At 34.7% G+C, this 23,026-nt stretch overlaps 1 protein-coding gene across 1 annotated transcript; it reads right to left on the bottom strand.

Annotated features, from left to right (window-relative positions):
* Window positions 1–184: 184 nt before the first annotated feature.
* LOC126974257 (xanthine dehydrogenase/oxidase-like) lies at window positions 185–21,203 on the bottom strand. Its single transcript, XM_050821709.1, has 16 exons — window positions 21,161–21,203; window positions 17,299–17,468; window positions 15,155–15,315; window positions 9,976–10,367; window positions 9,672–9,895; window positions 9,448–9,550; window positions 9,249–9,376; window positions 8,432–8,722; window positions 8,072–8,359; window positions 7,507–8,003; window positions 7,240–7,423; window positions 6,861–7,056; window positions 6,019–6,785; window positions 5,113–5,305; window positions 4,447–4,557; window positions 185–255 (listed from the first exon to the last, which is right to left on the bottom strand). The coding sequence occupies exons 1-16, from the start codon at window positions 21,201–21,203 to the stop codon at window positions 185–187; spliced, it is 3,819 nt and encodes a 1,272-aa protein (XP_050677666.1).
* Between the last annotated feature and the right edge of the window lie 1,823 nt (window positions 21,204–23,026).

Below are 23,026 nucleotides of genomic sequence, written 5' to 3'. Positions count from 1 at the left end.
GCTATCTCATTTAAATACGCTGACAGCGAATCTAGTGTCCATCTTCTATCTACGTTTCATGGAGAGACACCATCTTGTCCTTTTAATATCGCATAACCTCCACAATGCACGGAGGCTATCTAAGTAGAAATAAGTAAAGTAAATGTAAGGCATCAAAGTCCCTAACAAAAGCAGAAACGATGCTTTATTTGAGTTTGAAATGTTCGATTTTGTGTCCTACAGCTGTAAATATGTTTTCCACTGTACACGGGTTATCTGAAACAAATAAATTATAGTCAGATTAGGTGTTAGATAGATTTATCGTAGAATACGGCCTCAGACCAACACTTCAAATTAGTCTCGTATATAATATCAAAATCAAATCAAAATCACTTTATTCATGTAGGTTTTGGGAATTATACATAAGAATGTCAAAAGTTTAGTTTTCTTTTTACGTTTACCACCACTTCGTGAGCTTTGATGAGAAGAAATGGCAAGAAACTCATTGCCACTCTTTTTACGTCGACATTTAGACATTCATCGTTTTACAAATCGTTTCAATTAAAATATAAGACAAGTGATATAACAAAAATACTCATATACAAAAATCTCAAATAGTCAATGCCTTACACATTACCATAGTAAAATGTGGTTACTTATGTAAATAAATTAGTGGTCGTTTTCCCAAATAATTGTTATGTTCACTGTTTTTCAACTTAGATATAGAATTTATATAAGCAATAATTTAAGCAAAATTCAATATACATTATATGTAACACATAACCTTACAGAGATTTGTTCAATTATTGTCAAATCAGAATGACTCTCAGTTGAGCATTCATAATGTTTTTATAATGAAACCGCCCGAGGTGATTCGCTTGATATCATTCTGACAGAAGATATAATAAATTCAGTCGTATTATTGTCTGTTCTTATATTACATTTACCCTGAGGGATATTGAAAACCAATTCCACTGCAACTGTCTTAATGTTTTGTTGTTGTTTTAAGAGAGATGACACAAACATGCTCCCGGTCTTTATAAATCCAATACATAGACTTTTTGACGTGATAACGTGTTTTAAATTGATGAACGCCGGCTGCACTAAAACTAAGCGTATGCTGAGACGCAGGTTACGCAGCACAGCACAGTACAGATTTAGCAGGGCAGGGCAGAAGTGGCAGACATAGGCCACGAGCGTATGCTGCGACACAGCAAATCACGTATGTGTCGTCTAGTATAAAGAATAGAAGTGTTCGAGTTGACGATTATAATGAGTTCGTAGAATTAGGATGTCAGCGAGATATCGAGATACATTGGCCTGCAAAAGTAAGTATCACACTTTTCAAATTAAATTTTTTTCTTAACTATAGAAGGTAGAGATTTAAGATTAGAAAGGTTTTGTTGCAAATTTTATAGGATATTCTTAGAAACTAAAATTATACATTAGTAACATTTTTAACTTAAAAAAGATAAAACAATGAAAATAGACATTTTTAGTTTAGTGTAAATAAAATCAACTAAAATGTATTACATGTAATTTAATTTTTAATAACTGGTATTGCCTCCTCGAGCTCTGATTACAGCTTCGAGCCGGTTTGGCATACTGAACAATAGGTTTCGGAGCCGATGTTGGGGAATATTCTCCCATTCTTCTACCAGGGCCTGCTTTAGTGCCCTGAGGGTAGTAGGTGGTGGTCTGCGATTTCTGACTAGCCTCCCAAGCTCATCCCAGGCGTGTTCAATCGGGTTGAGATCAGGACTTCTTGATGGCCAAGCCATCACGCTGATACCGACCTCCTGAATATACTCTTGTACGATATGAGCCGTGTGTGGCCGGGCATTATCATGCATCAGCATCGATCCATCACCCATATTTGCTAAATACGGCCCTGCATACTCATTGAAAATCTCTTGAGCATATCTTTGCCCAGTGAGGGTGCCATTTTCTATGGCTACTAGCTCTGTGCGACCTTCTGAAGATATGCTAGCCCATACATGTACACTGCCTCCACCGTATTGGACTCTTTCTGAGATGCAAGCTTGAAGGTATCACTCATCAGGTCGCCTGTAAACACTTCGCCTTCCATCAGAAGTGTAAAGGTAGAATCAAGACTCATCTGCAAACAAAATTCTTGACCATTCTTCTTCATCCCACTGCATGTGTTCACGAGCGTATCGCAGTATCGCTACTTGATGCTGTCTTTCGAGTTTTGGGCCACTCGCTGGTCTTCGGGGTTTCAAATTTGCTTCAGCAAGTCTTCTTCTCACTGTACTGTCACTAATGTAGTCCCTCCGGGTCTGAAGTAGCTGTTGCTGGACTTCAACTGCATTTTGGTGGCGATTTCTTAACACAGTGGAAATAATATAACGATCTTCTCGGGCACTGGTACACCTGGGTCTGCCATTACAAGGTGTCCTCAGATGGTGTCCAGTCTCTTCGTACCTTCGCTTTACCTTCTGGACCGTTCGTACCGTCACACCCACCATTCTTGCAGTGCGACGAATACTGATGCCTAGTTCCAGAAAAGCCATGATCCTAGCATATTATTCAACTGAAAGAGGCATGATAAATAAATGTTGTGTGCTTTTTAGCATAAATTTTTAAAACAAGACCCATCGATCTTGAAAAAAATTTAAAACAGAAAGAAAAATGTGAATGGTAAAATTGTAATTCGGAAACGTCCAATTTGAAAAAGGAATGTTTTTGTTTTTGAAGTTTTTTTTCAGCCAATTCTTAAAAGAAGGTTATCGACCATAAAGTTTTTATGTACAAAATTAAATTCTCTTTGGAGTCCTTTTTATTTCGAAAGTATATCTTGTGAACTTAAAACGTTATCCCGATTTTAAAAGTGTGATACTTACTTTTGAAGTTGAACTTGACTTTTAAAAATTATTTATTAATTATATTATTTTAATAGACAGGGGGCAGTTTCTTGGCAAGCTGAGGCGGTTGCAAAAAGTAGCTTTTAGGTTTTTTTCAACGTACATAATTGAAAACTTTTAATTTCTCGGTAATGATTACGAATTTTAACTCTTTAAAAGTCTTTTTTTAAATAGTCAGTTGGCCGTAGGAAAAACATGGCATGACCAAATGTATGCCTGCTTCTTTTAGGGTTTGACCCTGCTATTTGTTGATAGTAATTGAAAATGCAAATAAATAGGAACTGCAGGCGTTTAAAATTAATATTCCCTCCACCCACGGGCGTAAGGGCGCCCGCAAGCCCATCCCACCGCCAGCAAACGGGCTGCACCACAATATCGCGCATTCGATTGTTCATCGTCATCGTCATAACTATTCAAATATTTGTTCAAATAATATAGTATATACAGAGATTACCTACTTTAAATATCTGTTATGTAAGTATGATTCTGATATGTAAGCTATATGATTGTGAAGTTTCAATAAAATTCATTTAGTAGAAAGAGCGACAAACATATATCCATACATCCAGACGTCCATTCATTCTTACAAACTTTCGTATTTATAATATTAGCAGATACTTTTTTGGAAAGCCAGAAAGTAGAGCTGAAATTTTCACAGGTCCATACATCCTGACATCCATACAAACTTTCGTATTTATAATATGAGTAGATACTTCTTTGGAAAGCCAGAAAGTAGGGCTGAGATTTTCACAGGGTTGTAAGATTAAGTTAAGTATGTATTGATTTACCTATATATTATGTCTGACCTAAATGACCTGTCATTCTCACTTTTTGCCTGGTGGAAATATTGTCTGTCACACACAATTGATTTAATATGAATGAAGCTATGCTGGCCTATGTTTTTGTAATCTTTTACTTTCTCGAGGGAACCCGTCACTTTTATGGGATTTTTAAAATTAATAATACTTACACATTGCTTTACTGGCAATATACGGTATCAACTTGACAAATTCTACTAAATTAGGTGCATAAGTTGTTGTGTACTAAGCTATATAAGTAACTTTAATTTTTTTGGTATCCCACGGGAACTCGTTAATTTTCTGGGGTAATAAATATTTAAAGTGTTGATCGGTAATATAAGGTATATACATGCCAAATTTTATTAAATTATGTGCATAAGTTGTTGTGTACTACGCTATATAAGTAAGTAGAGGTTTTAAACTGTCCCACGGGAACTCTTTAATTTTTCGAGATGAAAAGTATCTTAGATGTTGACCGGGGATGAAAGGACTGGTGATAAAAATCATCATGCAAAATTTCAATTAAATCAGTCCAATAGTTTCAGAGATTAGCCCTCCTAGGAAATTGGATCGTTTTTTTCTTTGTACAGTAATTTGATCTCTACATATTTATTATAAGTATAGAATAGATTTTTTACTATTACAAACTGTTTTGCAGTATTGACACAAGGCGAAAGTAATAAACATAATATTGGTAAGTGTCCGATTTTATAAGTCAATCGAACGTCTTGAAGTCTATGAAAATTACATTCCGAAATGGATACATAATATAAGCTAAATACCAATATGAGTCCATTCATCAGGATATCCGGCATCTAGGCGAGCAAGATGTACTGCATCCCGAAGTGCGTGGATTATAACTGTTGATAAACAGAGTGCTGGTTCTCCAGTCGCTGAAATAAAAAAAGGAGATTGACAGTATTGACTTAAAATTGATATTCTTATAATAAATTGAATCTTATCCAATCATTGACGTTCTATAAAGAACTAGATTCACAATCGTCTACTAAAAGGTTGTCAATTTTTTTTTATGAAAATAAGGGATGAGACGAGCAGGACGTTCAGCTGATGGCAATTAATAGTGCCTGCCCATTTAAATGCAATGCCGCTCAAGATTCTTGAAGAACCCAAAAATTCTGATCGGTACTACAATTGCGCTCGTCACCTTGAGACATAAAATGTTAAGCCTCATTTGCCCAGTAATTTCACTAGCTATGCGTCATCAGTTGTTCTGTGTTATTCTGTGCGAGGTGCTTCCCACGGGTATATATGTATACATTAACATTTACAGAACGAAAGAGGAGGACTCTTCCCATAACTGTATTGAAAAACTTCGTGTGATACACAGATGTGTAGGTTATTGCAAACGAACTGTCATAATCAAGCCGGAGGCAAAGGTTTTACTATCACGATAATTTTGACCGTTTTAGCGCGTACTATTAACACACCTTTAGACTGAAGAACTCCAAACTCATTTGGAGCATTCTTACGAAAATAAATCCGCATATCTTCGGGAATGTCTTTAATCCCAGGTGGTTTGTATGTCCAAGTTCGATCTGTTAATAACCGACCCGTAGTACTATCGTATATTAAATTTTCTGATGTCCAATAACCAATACCCATGATGAAAGCTCCTTCTATCTGTGAAAGACGATATTTATATTACTCTGTTCTGACGACTTATTCATGCAGCAGGAGTTAAGAAATCTGAAATCGGAATCTTGAGGCTGCTTACTTAACTTGCAGTATATTAAGTTTTCCAGATGAAATCTTGCAATTGCATTTGTTTTCATTTATCCTCAACAAACAAGACTGAAATTTTGTACGTTGGTTGAGTTACAATAGAAAAGCATTTTGCAATGCAATGATAAGCAAGAACTTGATCAGCAACCAAGATCTTTATTCATAAAAGAAGTCTTAATCGGTCTTTTCCGTTGGTAAGTTCTTGACAGAACTGTTGTTGTCGCGAAGTGGCAGATACAAAATTTCTAATTATTAGAACGAGTTATTTATCAGCATGACACATGGCTACTGCGCTCAAGGTTTGCTCCAAATGAGGGAACTCCTCAACGATCAACAGCACATATTATATTTTTAATGACTCTACATGATATTATAGGTATCAAAAAAGGATTAGATAAAAAAGAATACGAAAAATCAATTAAAAATACACTTGTATTGTTAAAATGGGAGAAAGAGAAGATTCATGTTTAAGTCGCCTTACAAACATTGAAATTTTTTAAAACATTAACAAGCTAGTTTAAGATTATTTTATTAGTAACTAAATTCATGTATTTTATTTTGGAATGGTGTATTAATATTAACAACTATTATTAATTTTACTTTTTACTCACCTGCGTTACGTCAATAAGAGGACTTAGACTTCTACCTGTATCTTCTATGAGGTCGACTCGTACAATATTGTGAGTGCCTGTTAATATGTCAAGTTCTAATTCAAATACACAAACAGCATATACTGCATAGGGCTTAAACTCTTCCTTACTTGCTGCATACATATACGATGCTTGTAGGTAAACATCTGCTTTAAACGCTTCTTTAACTAACTCCTCCCACGTAAAATCACCATTTCCTCTAAAAGGAGCAAGTCTTTCTAATAATATGTCACAGGCCTTTTTAGTTGCGTATGAAACGCATTCACTACCAATACTTGCTCCAGTAGCCATTGTATTTGGAGATGTAAAGCTCCTAGATGATTTGACACTCACTTTTTCCAATGGTATTCCTAGAGTGTGAGCACAAACTTGAGCTACTTTAGTGTTCAGGCCTTGTCCCATTTCGATTCCACCATGTGTTATCACTACACTTCCATCGTCGTGATAAATGGAAACAATAGAGTTATAATTGCCGAAGTACCATAAAGGATATTTCATAGGAATTATTTTAAGTACCCGTTTTCTCCAACGATTTTGATCATTATATTTTTGGATGAATTTCACGCGCATCTCATAATCACAATCTTTTTGTACCTGTTTTATCATTTCCGGTATTGGGTTGTCCTCCTTGGTCATATTTGCAATGCGAACATCTAAAGCGTCTCTTTTTGTTTCGAATGCAATTTTTTCCATAATTACCTCTATCATAGCGACTCCTTCCGTAGATCCTGAAAAGTACTGTTTGAGCTTCTCTCCCGGTAAATAAATTTTATATTTCTTTTTCGCTTACATTGAAGTCTTACCTGGTGAACGACACCAAGTGTTTGAAGGTTTATCAGTCAAAACAGTATATGCTTTAATTTTCCATCTTGTCGTATCATAGCAATTAAAGAAATGGTCGACAGTAAGAGGTGCTATAGCTTCATTCGTAGAATGTCCATTATCTTGATAATATTCGTTTTTCAAGTATTGAATAACACCTTTATTATCAACACCGACCTAAAAAAAAATTTGCAGATCATAGTATATACATATTGTACTGTTTTGTATGTTTATATTTAAAATGTGTTTATATTTAAAACTGGAACATCATTTTTTACATTTTTAACAGCTATGGATATCTGCAAAATTACGCTTAATCTATTAAATGTTTATAATATAATTATTGTTTTAGGTACTTACTTCGTATGCGTTTTGTGTAGGTAATCGTTTTCCAATGGATTGCATATTGGTTTGTAGTGGGAGGACTAGCCTACATGGTTTCCTTTGTAAATGCGTTACTAAAGCCGCCGCACAAGCAATTTGTGATGCACGTGTAATTTTGCCTCCATAAGAACCACCTAGTTTCAAAACTATAACGTTGACACTGGAAATAACATACGCTAGTAACACTTTTAGTACTACTTTACTAATACAAATAAGGCCAAATATCATTGAAAACGAAAGTACCTATTAACCGGAATATTTAAGCAATGTGCAACGGCAACATTTGTTAGGTCAAGCCATTGGGTTGAAGCGTAAACCTCCATACCATCTTCAGTAGGAATAGCGATGCAAGTTTGTGGTTCCATATAGAAGTGATATTGATCCCATATCCTAAACTCACCACTTACTACGTATTTAACATCATTTCCTATTTCAGTTGGTTCTATCATAGTGCTACTTATAATTCTATTTTTATCCGATGACTTCAAAGCGTCATCTATGGTGAGTATCGGCTTAGTTTTGTTTACTGATGAATATTGAATTTTAACAAGCTTTGCAGCTTTATGAGCCATCTTTTCTCTTTCAGCAACAATAAGCCCAGCTGGTTGTCCATAAAATAAAACTTTTCCTGAACAAAATATTTCTTCCTCGTCAACCAATAAAGGAATTCCTTTTGGAGTAAATGTATTAGATCCCGGTATGTCTTTAGATGAATAAAAGGCAAGTACCCCAGGTAGCTTCTAAAAATAAATGTTGAGTTAATATCTCACAAACCTACACTTACATTTTTTCAACATCTCGCTCTTACCAATGCTTCACTTGCATCGAATCCACTTATTATGCTACCTGGCACAGCGTTAGCGGTGACAAAAGATGCAAAGACTTCATTGATTTGCTTGGGTAAAGCATTTGCATACATCGCTTCACCACTACATTGAGCTATTGCTTCAAGTTTTGGTACGGGTTGATTTAATGGCCAAACTGATTTATCGGTGTCATAGTGTTGACTTCCTTTTGATGTTCCCCTCTTAAATACTTTGCCACCAGACCGGAAGTATGGATTTATTTTCTCATCTGGGCATAGACTCAATATTGCCTAGACAGGAAAATTAAATGAATTAACTAAACTATAAATGTAATTCATACATGAATTCGTGGTAAAACGAACCTTATAAAATAGATTCAAGGCCAACTTCTTACGAAATTCGGCAGATGGTTCTGTTTCCGAATTTTCTGGAATTATTTCTTCTGATAGTGATGTTAAAGCCATTTGTAATATTTCGTCTGTGAATGGATCTTTTCCTGTCAGTAATTTTTCAGTTTTAAATGCGTGGGTAAAATCTGAAGAAATTCCTCCGTACACAATTGTTATTTTCTCAATTGCATGTGAATTATGGTGGAATTTGAATAAAAAGCTGCAGTTTACAATTGCATGGGCATTTTGAGCCCGTGGCATAATCTAAAACACAATATTAAAATTAATTAGTCTCCATATAAATACTATGATTATATTAAATTAAAATTATCATAACGGGGAATTGTACCAAGAATAGCTGATCTGTTGACCAAAATAGCTGCCAGCGCTACGGTTTTTAGTTGCCCTATTAAAGCACGTAAATAGTACTTTGTACATTCTCCGCGCCTCTGGTCCCCACAGGACAAGTTTTTCGATACCAAACGGCACAAAGATGTATGACTCACTGATACCGACATATTTGCGACGTTTGCTATCTTCGGCAGTTGAAGCAGCAACCCCAGCACCCACCAAAGTAACTTGGACATGAAAAGGAGCCAGAGTGTCGACGCAAATAGACAACAGATACGTTTGAAGCGTTTAAGCAAAAAGCAGTTATATATCGTGAACTTATAATGTCAAGTAGCATCCCACACCAGCAACCTTCCCCATGGCCAAGCAACCGTGGCCACTCTATCAGGAAACTTTAATTTTCCAGTATATCAGTTGATAAGCTTTTCAAATTAATTACCTTATACGTCTTCACAGAACAGCAATTTGAAAGTGGGGGCAAGATAATATTAACTATGATTTTACCGTTCATGTCACATTTCATAAAATCTAGTAAGGACATTATTTTATTTTTTCCAACTCCTTCACCTAATAATTATTTAGATAATTAATAATTTTATTTCACCATACAATATCTGTAAATGTTTACATTAACTTACCAATTGTAACCATAGCATTAACTGATTCAAAAAGTAAAAAAAGATCAGATTGAAATTCCGGATGAGCATATTTTATGAATAAGTTTCCGCCAATTGTTCCAATCTGCAATAACAGTAAAATGTGCCTATCGAATGGAAAAACATTTAGTGAACACAATGTCTAGAGATATCTGATGAAATTAAATTCTAGTAAAATTAGTTTACTTATTGATTTGAGAACTAACATTTTTCACCGGTATGTGCGCAACTAAATCAATATGTTCCCAAAATTGTTGCAAGTAAGAAAAGTCTTCATTGTTTTTCGACACTTTGTAGAAAAGATCAGACATTTCCAGCAATGTCATTCCTGCACCCAGAACCAAATTAACTTCATGTTCATATCCTTTAAGCTCAATTACATTTGAGATGTCTATTAGATTCGGTGGATATTCAATGACATGGTAGACACCTAAAAGTGAAATAATATCATAGAAATATTTATGAATATTTTAATTTTCGGAAGCTAAAAACTTCTGTGCCATAATATACCTTGTCCTGTATTTCCAGCTATTAGTCTGAACTCTCCATTATTCATAGCTTTGAATACATATTCCAAGCTTTGCGCTCGATACCATTTATATCCATTGCAGTCAATTTCAACTTTCTCATTTTGCATGTTTTCAAGAAAACACCAATCATTATACCAACTAGGCTCATCTTTGTTTACAGATTCAGTTTTCTTGGGACACCTAGTTCTACATGTGACCTTACCCAAATCTTCTAAATCAATTATATCATTTTGTTTTCCTTCTTGTACGTCATTGGCAAAAGATTTAAACGCATCGGCAATAGCTCTATACCCAGTACAACGGCAAATATTGCTTGCGAATGAGTTCTCTATCTCAGTTTTTGACATGTTTTTGGACTTCGACTCATAAATACTGCAAAGATTTATTTATTATTTAGAGATTGTTGATTGATTATATATATATTGTACAAGTTCTTTTTATGGCATACTGAAGCAATGGAAAAGGGGCTTGTTTCTTTTTAGTAGTTACCCGCGAACTTCTCTAGAAAGGATTTGTCTTTTTCATAAGCACTATTAAAATTATATAGTGTTTATTTTGATTTTTATCCAAAGGTTAAAGTAAGTCAGGTTTATCTTTGTTTGCAGGATACGTATCATAGTGTTGTTGGCTTATAATTATTAGGTGCTTTATCTTATTGTAGACTATTTTTGTAAACGCATTCTAGTTAGACTATAAAAATAAATAAAATAGCTTTATATAATTCCACAATAGTTACATAAGAAGTAACACATTTACAAATTACTTAGTATGATATATTATAATTATACTACTAATTAATTTTAAGTTATAATGATTTAATCTCCTTCTAATATGGACCCCGTCAGGGTAAATGCTTCCTCCAAAGAATTCCATTTTTCTCTTCCTGAGCAATGGTCATCCAGTCTCTCCCTGCTTTGGATACAATCTCGTCTTGCCACCGGGCGCCCGGGCGACCTCTACTTCTCACGCCTTGCGGTCCTTTCCATTTTGTGGTGTAAATTGTTCATCGATTGTCATCGTATCTCCCAACATGGCCAGCCCATCTCCATTTGAGACTTTGAACGAAGTGTATAGCATCCTTTACCTTGGTTATTTTTCGAATTATTATGTTTCTTACTCTATCTCTCAGTTAGATATCTCTACTTAGACTACAAATGCAATATTGAAAATGTTTCACAACTATAACGCACATAATGCATTATTGATTGGATAACTTGAACATATAAATTTTTGTCTAATCTTGTTCAATCATAATTTACATTTTCTGAAACGGAAACAATCGGATGATCCGCAATAATTTCGGAAAATCCGTAACAGTAACCTAAACTGGTAAACTATTTTTGAGTATCCATATTCGAATTTCCATATCAATAACATTCCTAGAATTTAGAACTTGTGATTTTTTGTAAGTATTTGTTTCTTCTAATGAAACGAATTAACTTAATATACAGTTGTATTATTTATTTTTCCTATTATCTATCGTGCGCAAAGTTCGATTTTGCGCATGCATTTGCGTTTGCAAAGTACCACTTTCCCACACGTTGACACGAGCGTGCGGGAATGTAGCTGAGTGTACGGGAATGTGGTGAGCGTGCGGGGAATGTTTGAAAATAATTATAGTGGTCGAACTTTGCGCATATTAATAGGAAAAATAGTATACCATACTAGTGCATCGTAGGTCATTCCTACTTGAATGGGAATGACCTACTTTGCGCACTTGTATCGAAATGTACTATTCCTAGTGCCCTACACACGTTCTACCAACAGATAGAAATACGGAAAAAAGAAAGTAAAAAATAAAACAAATGTGACAACACAGGATAACGTAGGTCTGGACGAAGGCGAAATTTCTCAAAACATCAAAGACGTTGGCCCACTTTTAATATTTACTCTGTAGTATCGTATAATAGTTTATGAATATGTATTTATATACATATTCATAAACTATTACTGTTATCAGTGGCTTAGAAGAACACTTCTCTTACTTGGACATTCGATAACCTGCGCAATATGACCAGATATAGCTACTTAATCTACCGAACTAGTACAGCCACGCATATTATGAGCAAAGATGTTTATGCACGCTGCTTAGACGGGTGGGTTCTGCATATTTTGTGATTATATGAAATCTGCTCAAAATATACAGATGTCCTATTTGTCCTCAGTCTGTCGATGTTAAAGTCGCCGCATAGGATAATCTTTCTGTTCATAAAACATACTTTATTAAGTATTTTATGTAGGCAATCGAAAAATAAGTCAAACAAAGTTACTGTAATTTCTGCTGCGCTGCACTCCATGATATATTTAAACTCATGTATGCTGCACGAGACCGGCATGAGACCACCGTTTAGTACTCTGTTATTTGTTAGCATACAAACTACATACTGTATCCATCTATCTCAATATATATTTATATATCACAATTAATCACCAGATACTTATGGCCCTTGTGTATCAATATACGTGAATCTCTATGTCTACTTTTCCTCAAGCAGATTGATGTTATTTGAAAATTAGGGATACTTAAGATCAAAATATAAACTTTATTCAAATATGCTTAAGGTAAGCGATTTCGAATCGTCACTATAAATATTTCTTTTAAGTTACTGAATCTACCATATTATGTTCGGAAAAAGTAGAGCCCGTGAGCAGAAACCCAATTCAAGAAACTCAACGGCCACTCTTTTCAATCAAATAGAGTATTTTACAATGGCTGTAATAAATTAAATATATAAATAATAAATTTTATAAAAAATAAATTAAGAATAAACTGTATAAATATAAACTATCGTAAACTGGATGCACCAACCTTTAGACCTTGAATGTATTGTTTGTGTAAGGATGCTTCGTGAATGTGATGGTTGTGATTACTGTCACAATTTGAAATCACATCCAACAAGTACAATAATTAGAACTACTTAAACTTAGAAAGCTTGTACCGTCTATTATATTTATGACAATAACGTGACGAGCAGGACGTTCAGCTGATGTTAATTGATACACCCTGCCCATTACTATGCAGTGCCGCACAGGATTCTTGAAATACCCAAAAATTCTTACCAGCACTACAACTGCGCTCGTCACCTTGAGACATAAGATGTTAAGTCTCATTTGCCCAGTAATTTCACTAGCTACGGTGCCCTTCAGACCGAAACATAGTAATGCTTACACATTACTGCTTCACAGCAGAAATAGGCGCCGTTGTGGTACCCATAATCTAGCCGACATCCTGTGCAAATGAGCCCACTGATAAATATTAGTATCATATTGTGTTCAGTAATACCGGATACACGGGACATCAAAGTATTTATTCATTTTGACAGAGTTCCTCGAAACAAAATATAACAAGTTCATCCGCTTTTGTAATAATTCCGTTAACATTTTGGTGAAATATGGTAATATTTTTATACACGATTAAGATTGTTTTTTAATTAGAATACATGTTATTTGTGTCAGTTTTTCAGTTGAGTTCGTTTGTGTGAGTTTGTCGGTTTGAGTTGGGTTATTTTTTGTGCCCATATCTACAGTTCTTTTAATTTTTTAAATAATTACTTTTAATCTTTTGATGTATTACGTTTTTCGTCATTTCCCGTTTACATTTCATTAAATTAATTTTATTGCCGACTTGCAATATATTTCTAAGTATACACACATGTGTAGTATAGTTACGCCCTTTCGGTATTATGTTATGGGTAATCTAGATCTAAGTAGTGTATTATTATATAGGTTATATGGAATTTGACTAAAGTGATATTAGGGATTGGTAAAGTATGAAGCCACTTGTATTCATGAAATTAAAAACTATAAAAATTTTCGTCATTGCAACACAACCTGTGATCACAACATTATGATTGTATTCGTCAGTATTTTACTATTGGAGTTTAGTATTTCGCTAAGTGACACCGCTCGGATTAGTATTTTAAAGTATTTTTAACGTTAAAATTTAAGATAGTTGACTAGTTGTAGTTGATCACAAAGTTCTACTAGGTAATTGTTTAGACAAGCAATATCGCTTTATATTTTCTGCACCTTCTAATTCAAATGGGTCCGATTTTTCGCGTGTTACGCGTCTATTTTTAACCATGCTGTGTCTTTTTCGTTATCATTTTTCATGAGTTCAAAAAGGACTAAATCGACAGACATTAACAATACAAAATAGTTCTAGAACCATAAATTAACACATAAAAAACACTAAGTATTCAACTGTAATAACTTGAATTATGAATGTTTTTTAACGATTCACTTTCCCCTAACAAAGTAGAAACTTTTTTTAAATCGCTCACTTTGACACTTAAGCTTTCCACTTATCCAACTTAGGTTGAAATATTACCTCATGGTACGAATAAATGAACGAACGAAAACAGTTTGCGATTCAATTGCCGACGTGATTTGGCGTCAACCTAAATTGGATAGCTCTAATGACGTCGTGGTATGAATTAGCAAAGCAGTTTCTTTTTAGGTGGTTAATTTAATCGCATTAACAGTTCATAGAAGGCCTTCAGAATCAGGGTTAGTAGTAATTAGGGAATTTGTTATTTGGTTGCGTTCTCGTGACAGGCTTCATTAATTCTTAAATGTCACTGCTTGTGGAGGCAATATGGGATGGGTTGTTCCCTTCACTAAAATATGGTCGCGCGAGGCGATGGCTGGCCCATGCGTCATAGTCGTGAACGGGCGCTACTTGTGGTGGCAGGATGATTCTGTAGCCAGACACTCTGCTTCATGTTCTTAAAATTTAACTAATTTTATAATAGCTAATGAAGTGCTCACAAAATACCTTTATTTATTTACGGTGTGCGTAGATGATGCATCAACTGTACTCAATAATTATTGTTTTGTATTTATTTAAATTTACTTTTTTTTCTTAATCGTGTAAGGCATTGACTATTTGAAGTTTGAGCATTTTTGTTGCGTCACTTTACATATTATATTGTAATTGTAATGATTTGTAAAACAATGAAGGTGTAAATGTTGAAAGAGTGGCAATGAGTTTCTTATCACTTCTTCTCATTAAAGCTTAACCTTTTACGAAGTGGCGGTAAATGTAAAATGAAAAGTTAACTTTCTCCATTGAAAGATGTGGTGTGGAATAAAGTGATTATGATTTTTTATTTTGAGGGGTGATGACAATGAAAATGGCCCATCAGATATATTATTACCTGTACATACTCATCACCCATCCTGGAGAACAGAATCCACATTGACTTCCATTGAAATTAGCTAATCGTTGCTGTATCTCATGGTATCCTTTGTTTCTACTTCCAATGCCTTCTATAGTAGTTACTTCCCATCCATGACAAGAAAATATCGACACTAAACACTGCAACGGCAATATTTAATTTGTTACTCACGCATTTTTTTCAAATTTTAATTTATGGTGATAAGAAAGAAAGAAAAACATTTATCTCACAAAACACTCACAGGGCACACTTAATATAAAAAGATGCAAGTACAAAACAAACCATAAATGAACCTATTTAAATAGTAATAGATTTAATATTGGAGAGTTCCTGTGCAGTGCAGGAAATGGGTCACCGACTCAGGATTATCTGTGATACGGCCGTGGCTATGACACAGCACTGATTTTCAGCGGTGCCCGTTTAACTTTGGAGATACAGTGCGCTCGACATATAGTAAATAATTCCTAATAATATAATATATACAAAAAATTAAATACAAAATAGTGGATAATAAAATATTTAGATGTTTTAAAGGGAGAAGAGGATAAGATAAGGGATCTCATCTTAGGCAAAACACTTTTTTTTATGAATGCATTATTAAAGAAAATTCAGTGACAAATATATGGGTTAGCTTAAATATTTATTACATTAGGAATGTACATGAAACATAAAAGAAATATACATAGTACATTAATAATTGAGACCATATAAGCCAATCATTAAAACATCTAAAACAGCTTAGTACAACTGCAAGTTATCTGTTGACAGCTGATAAAAAATATATGACATAAGTAATAACCAGAGCGTACCACAACGGCGCCTATTTCTGCCGTGAAGCAGTAATGTGTAAGCATTATTGTGCTTCGGTCTGAAGGGCACCGAAGCTAGTGAAATTACTGGGCAAATGAGACTTGACATCTTATATCTCATGGTGACGAGCGTAGTTGTAGTGCCGCTCAGCATTTTTGGGTTTTTCGCACGCCAGCATCTAGTTGCCGTTACAAAAAAGCTATTGTTCTTAGGTAGTGCGGTATCTAGATGAAACGCAGCGGAGACCAATACTTAATATAAGTAAATGATATATATCTTCAATAACGACACGATAAACGACTTCATTTCTTATAATTTTACGGCTTGGTTTTAGTTACATTACAATGTTTCTTTTTGTTGGCTTTGACAATATAGCTACGATATATATATGGTATCTATATTATTTAAATGTCATGAATTAAGCATATACTCATTTTTTTTAGTATAAAAACGGCAAATGGGCAAGTGATTTATCTGATGAAAAGTAAAAAGACACTGGCTACCGATGGAAATTAGCATTACCAGAGGTTAAGGATACATGTACTCCTTATCTATAGATTTGGAGGCCTATAACGGTTTTCAATAACGAATCTCTAGTTACGGATATCTTGATATCACCGTTTAATGACAAGATCTATCCATAGTGATGTCCAATATAGTTATAGTCCAATGCTTTATGTATATAGGTTATTGAAATGTAAGTAAGCGTAAAAGGATAGATTTGTGTACCTCTAGTAGGTTAAACTAAGGATCTATATTTACTATATACTATATTTCCGAGTCGTATCGATTCGGAAATATAGTAAGTAGCTAATGATGTCACAAAGGGGCTTTACTAGCCGAAAACTTTCAAGTAGAGCGCGTGACTGTAGAATGCTGCATCTTTATGTGGGTGGGGTTTCGCTTTATGGGTTATGTCCGGTGGTGAAAATCGGTACTAGTAGCTTGTAATCGCTGAGGCCAAATTTGCGCTTTATTTTATTTATGACAATAAGGGACTTGGCGAGCAGAACGTTTAGCTGATGGTAAATAATACGCTCTGCTCATTACAATGTTTCTCAGGATTCTTGAAAGACCCAAAACTTCTGAATGGCACTACAACTGCGCTCGTCACCTTGAAATATAAGATGTGAAGTATATTTTGCCCATTAATTTCACTACCTACGGCACCTTTCTGACCGAAACACAATAATTGGTACACATGAATGCTTACTCAGTACTGGTTCACGGCAGAAATAGACGCCGTTGTGGTACCCATGATCTAGCCGGGTGTGCAAAGGAATCCCCCACAGTTTTAATTTTTTTTTACATACCGAATTAACTGAAAATATTCGTTGTTCATAAGTGGGCGGGGCAGCTGCTTTTACGCTGACGATGCAAATACCACAGCCTCCTTCTTGACACATCACTTTGGTGCCTCTGAGATCAGCGACCGTTCTTATATACTCGTTGAGTGACATATCCGGGCTGTATTTACCGTCAACTAGAATAAACAGAATACTTATGACATCAGCTGGTGTGTGTTATCCATAATTATAAATCATAATTATAAATCAAGTGTGTCAATATTATTATTTAAAAAAAAATATCAAAATATAACATAGAATAAATAATAATTTTTGATATTAATCAATTAATCGCGTCGCTCCTAGAGCCCCGCACCCCGACCCCCGCAGTCCTACCTCGGTTTTGAGGTAACAGTTACTAATTTATGTATATATTAAACATATTATTAAAAATGTTGAGTTCGATTATAGTATCAAAAACAATATTTTAGAAAAAGTAAATCAAATAAAAGATCTTGGCGTGATCGTAGATTAGATATTAAGCTTTATACCTCATATTGACAATATAGTTAAAAATTCACTAAAATTGTTGGGATTCATCATCAGGAACACAAAGGCCTTTAGAGAGTCTTCTACTAAACTAGCACTTTTTAATTCGCTTGTTCGAAGCAGACTTGAATACTGTTCCATTGCATGGAACCTATATTATCATCTACATAAGAATAGGGTAGAGAGAGTCCAGAAGAAGTTCTTACGTTCTTACTAGCATTAAAGGATAAAATACATAAAAATGTTAACACCTACACTGATCTTCTAAAATTTTATAAAGCGTCGTCACTGTCTGATCGCAGGGACTTTATTGATCTCTCTTTCCTAAAAAATATTATAGATGGAGGGGTCGATTGCCCAAATCTGTTGAGTAGGGTTCAATTGGCGGTACCAAAGCGTAATGCTAGGTCACATGTTATCAAAAAACTAACGTTCAGGCCTAGATTAACTAGATCGAATCTACGCAGATCCGCCCCCTTGTGTAGAATAGTTGTCACCTACAACAACTTTGTTAAAAGAGTTGGTATAGATATTTTTCAGCACTCTGCCCCATGTTTTAAAAATGAAGTCAAAAAAATTATGAAAGTACTACAAGATGGTTAGTCATTGTTCGTAGTTATTGTTTTATTTTTTAGTTTTTCTTGTTTATTAAGTAAGACAACATAGCTATTTTTTGTATCAGCCTTTTTGTTGTGGCTTTAATTTGTTAAATTTTTTAAAAAATTGTTTTCAAAAGTTTTAGTTAACAAAAAATGTATATAATACTATTAAGCATGTCGAGTTAGCCTGTAAGTGGAGTATACAACATTGTAAAAGAATTTTTAAATATATCTATAGATTAAGATAGTTGTATGCACGTTGGCTTCCTAATAAATAAATAAATATTATCCTTATAAGCTACTCTTATATATTACATGGTATGTTGTCTGATATGTATAAAAATTAGGGTGTACATAACTTTACCAAATAAATATAAAAAAATAATAATAATAAATGATTTTAAATTTTTAAATAATTAATAACAATAATATAATTAAATTTTGAAATGCTCCCAGATCTTTTTCTTAGAACTATATGAAGAGTCATGAAACACGTCCAACTAAATGCGACTATTTGTACGGTATCTTAAGTGCAACGAAACTGAGCAGGTACTCACAATTTATTAGTGGTTAATAGTGCTATTAAGAAAAAATTGTTATACATCAATTTCTTGTCTCTAAGTTTGACCATGTTAAACTTAGCCAGTCGTTCCTTATAGGGTTGTGGATGCGAAAAACAATGGGAACAGAACGCTAAGTGACGCGTAAATGATAACAATAACATACCAGTGGGAGACTCCTTTGTACAGGATGCCGGCTAGATTATGGATACCACAACGGCGCCTATTTCTGCCGTGAAGCAGTAATGTGTAAGCATTACTGTGCTTCAGTATAAAGGGCGCCGTAGCTAGTGAAATTACTGGGTAAACGAGACCTAATATCATATCTCTCAAGGTGACGAATGCAATTGTTGTGCCGCTCAGAACTTTTGCGTTTTTGAACAATCCTGAGCGGTAACACTGATACTGCATTGGTAACGGTAGGGCGTCTCAATTACATCAGCTGAACGTCCTACTCGTATCGTGCCTTATCACTCGGGTCACTCATTTGTCCTCCTCTTACATAAAAATAGAAACGAATTTAGTTTTTCTAAACCCAAAACTAAAGGCAAACCCTTTGTTACTTACTGTAAACCTATTAAAATATTTATTGATAGTTTTATTTATTTGATAAGTACAATAAAAAAATGGTAATGAAAAAGTGATCGATTAACGATAAACTCGTACGTCCGAATGTCTTTGGTAGGTACATTTTATTTTATTGAACACGTAAAGATGTTAAATATATTTATAGCAAACATTTATATCAATTTTATAGCAGCTTATGAGAGCAATAATAAATGCCATTGGCAGTCGTCGTTATCTTGCAATTATTCTTACAATTATTGTATTGCAAAAATATTTTGGTTAGAGACTGCTGGAAAGCAGTGAATATTAATGCTAATATTTTCTGTATCTTTGTTGTATTTTTGAAGTGAAGTCTTCTCTATGCGCACTGGCCACTTTATTTTGTGGGTATTAATTATTATAGTTTATACATGCATTGATACAACGGTACGAACCTACCAGACGATTGAAACGCGTATACAGAATGCTGCTATCAAAATATCCTTTTTTTTATGAAAATAAGGGACGAGACGAGCAGGACGTTCAGCTGATGGTAGTTGATACGCACTTCACATTACAATGCAGTCCCGCTCAGGATTCTTGAAAAACCCCAAAAATTCCGAGCGGCACTACAGCTGCGCTCATCACCTTGAGACATAAGATGTTAAGTCTCATTCCAGTTATTTCACTAGCTACGGCGCCCTTCAGACCGAAACACAATAATGCTTATCAGTTACTGCTTTATGGCAAAAAAAAGCACCATTGAGGTACTCATAATCTAGCCGGCACCCTGTGTAAAGAAGCCTCCGATTGGTAAATGTCCTTAGTCGCCTCTTACGACACACTTGGGCATAGGACTTTCCTATTGTTTTATGCCCCGGGGAAGCACAGGGCAAAAATGTATGTGATCACCCGATACTCTCTCGTCATGACAGGATATCTTGTGAAAAATAGCCAAGCCTCGTAACCAAGTTCTTCTACCGTAAAAGGTTGTTAGATCCATGTAATACCAAGTCGGTCAATTTATTTAACATAATTAATTTATAATTTTATAATTTCATAGAACTAGTCTGTGAAATTATAAATTCTATCTCGGCTTGTGGCCTACTGGAGATAAAAAGTCGTAACTATCGTTGACTTTTCTATCCCAATAAACATAACAACAGTAACTCATCTTATCCGTACAGGCTGTCTGTCAATGGGAGGATGTACCTATAGCTTACCAGGGATAGAAGTTTGTATGGAAATTGCAACAGTGAACTGGCGATAAGAATGACTTTTCGTGTATATTGGGACAGCTTCTGATTATTGACAGCCAATTACTGACAGTAGAAGGTAGTTATTCATCTCAATCTGCAGGTAGTATATTGGGAACGGCCGTAAATGAATATTGCACACCTCACCCACAAAACAATGTTCGATTGAGCTACATTTTATACGCCCATTTCTATCTTCAAAATTTTCTATGAAAAATAATACGAGTATATTGATACAGTATTCTGGATGTTTTCCTGCAGGTATTGGACTGTTGTAATGAAACCCATAGTACAGGCTATGCCTAGTTTAGGGCAAGATAATTTTTGTAAAAGTATGTAAAATATTATTATAATGTTATAAATAAAAATAAAAACATACCTTTATGTTCCTTGCCGTTTAATTTAAATGTAATATAATCCATATTGAAATCCAGAATAACCTAAAACAATATATAACAGTTATTAAGGTAATACAGGTATTTCTTATTTTGAGGGTAGTTTAACAATATATTACAGAAACTAAGGAACTTTTCGTCTTACGGGTTAACTTATTAGTATTCATTATAGAAAATTAACATTTTTCTTAACTCAACATTTTCGAGTGAAAACTTCTTTAAGTGTATACTGTTAAGGTATACACTTGATTGCGACTGTGCCGTCACGCTCAATTATGCAACGCTCATCCTGGTAAGGTCGGCTCGAGAAGACTAAAGCTCTGTTCACACTGAGGCTACTATCGCACGGGACGCGGGACGGAAGTCCGATTGTGTCAGCTAACTTGTATGGACGTGTTTAAATTGACGCGAGTAGTCGCTCAAGTTGAAGCGAAACAACAGCGGGACGCCCGGCGGGATTGCTTAATCTCATATTGCATGATGTTTCTCCACTGAAGAGCCAAAAAAACACGCGGGGAGTCACGTCAGTTTGAGAAGCTAAGCGAGCGAGCGAATTTCTCTAAAACGCGTCCTGCGTCCCGCGCGTTATTCGACTCAGTTTGAACAGAGCTTAAGGGACACTCGACACACTCGAACATTTCGTATTATTAACCTTATGATAATGAAGTTTTCACTTCTGGCGTGTCTTAGGCTGCCCTAACATATCCGGAATAGTATAAATTCCAGCACTTTGCCTCAAACATATCTTAAAAATTCAGATTTATTAGTGGTCCCGTGCAAAAGGATGTAAATATTACGTAATAAGGTGCGGGACTGCCTGAGTAAAAATTGAAATTTAGTTTAGTATGAAACGTGCAGTCATTTGACATAAGTTTGAAATAGTAGTAATTACAGTATCGCGATTGACCACGAAGTATAATCCGGCTAAGTTTGAAAGCGAACAGTTGCCTAAAACGTAGTGGATTTCGGCTATTTCCGTTTTAAAAGAACTTATAAAGACTACAGCTGTTATTTTTACATCATAGGACCCTAAAAATATTATTTTTAAAATACAATACAACGTTATAATGTGAAAAACCATCCTAAAATTTAAATTAGTTAGAAACTTTATGGTTGAGCTACTATAGAAGGACAAAGAAAAAAAAGTGGCACGGCGGTACAATGATTTTGTCGGAGCAGTTCAGGCCATTTTTGATCCACTATAACTACGTTGTGGATAAAATTACAATCCTTAATTTTCAGCAAGCAAGCAGACATTGTATAAAAACGGTAATTTTAAATTTCAAGAATTTGAACTAGTAGTTTAACAATTATAACTAGTGAAAGTTTCTTAATTTTGTCACTCACTGTGTATACAAGTTATAAGTTACAAAAATCAATAATAAATGAAAATATCACAAGATTAATATCAATGTGATTTACTTATTATTTTAAAATTCATCAAACCAACCTTAAGACTGCTGTTTTTATACGCTTCGACCAATGAAAATACAAATAATATGAACATTAGATCGCTTTGAATCATATACTGGTCACCACTAGCGATCGTCGCAAAGATATCGATAAACATACGATATAAGAAAAAATCGAATACTTCAAAATTTATTTCAATAACCTTATACGTTCTGTATAAATTTCTTCTATATAAGTTCCTGTATAAATTTCATGGGTAATCTAGGAGTTGTTAATCTCAGTGTTAATTAAAACTATCATAACGGGGATGTACCCAGAGTACTGGGATAGCTAGGCTGATCCGTTGACCAAAATAGCTGCCAGCGCTTGGATTTCCAGTAGCCCTATTGAGGGGCGAAGATTGTACCTTGTACATTTTCCGTGCTGGCTCAAAAATT

The sequence above is a fragment of the Leptidea sinapis genome, chromosome 32 (assembly GCF_905404315.1).
Source record: "Leptidea sinapis chromosome 32, ilLepSina1.1, whole genome shotgun sequence".
In the NCBI taxonomy this organism is placed as follows: domain Eukaryota; kingdom Metazoa; phylum Arthropoda; class Insecta; order Lepidoptera; family Pieridae; genus Leptidea; species Leptidea sinapis.
This window is presented reverse-complemented; position numbering and strand designations above follow the sequence as displayed.

Bases quoted from the DNA above. Each gene is read 5' to 3' on its own strand.
- LOC126974257 (XM_050821709.1), bottom strand. From the start codon at position 21,203: ATGGATTATATTACATTTAAATTAAACGGCAAGGAACATAAAG. The intron at 15,316-17,298 runs GTATGTAAAAAA...TTGCCGTTGCAG, and splicing joins GAATATTTTCAGTTAATTCG to TGTTTAGTGTCGATATTTTC. The intron at 8,360-8,431 runs GTTCGTTTTACC...TTTCCTGTCTAG, and splicing joins CCTTGAATCTATTTTATAAG to GCAATATTGAGTCTATGCCC.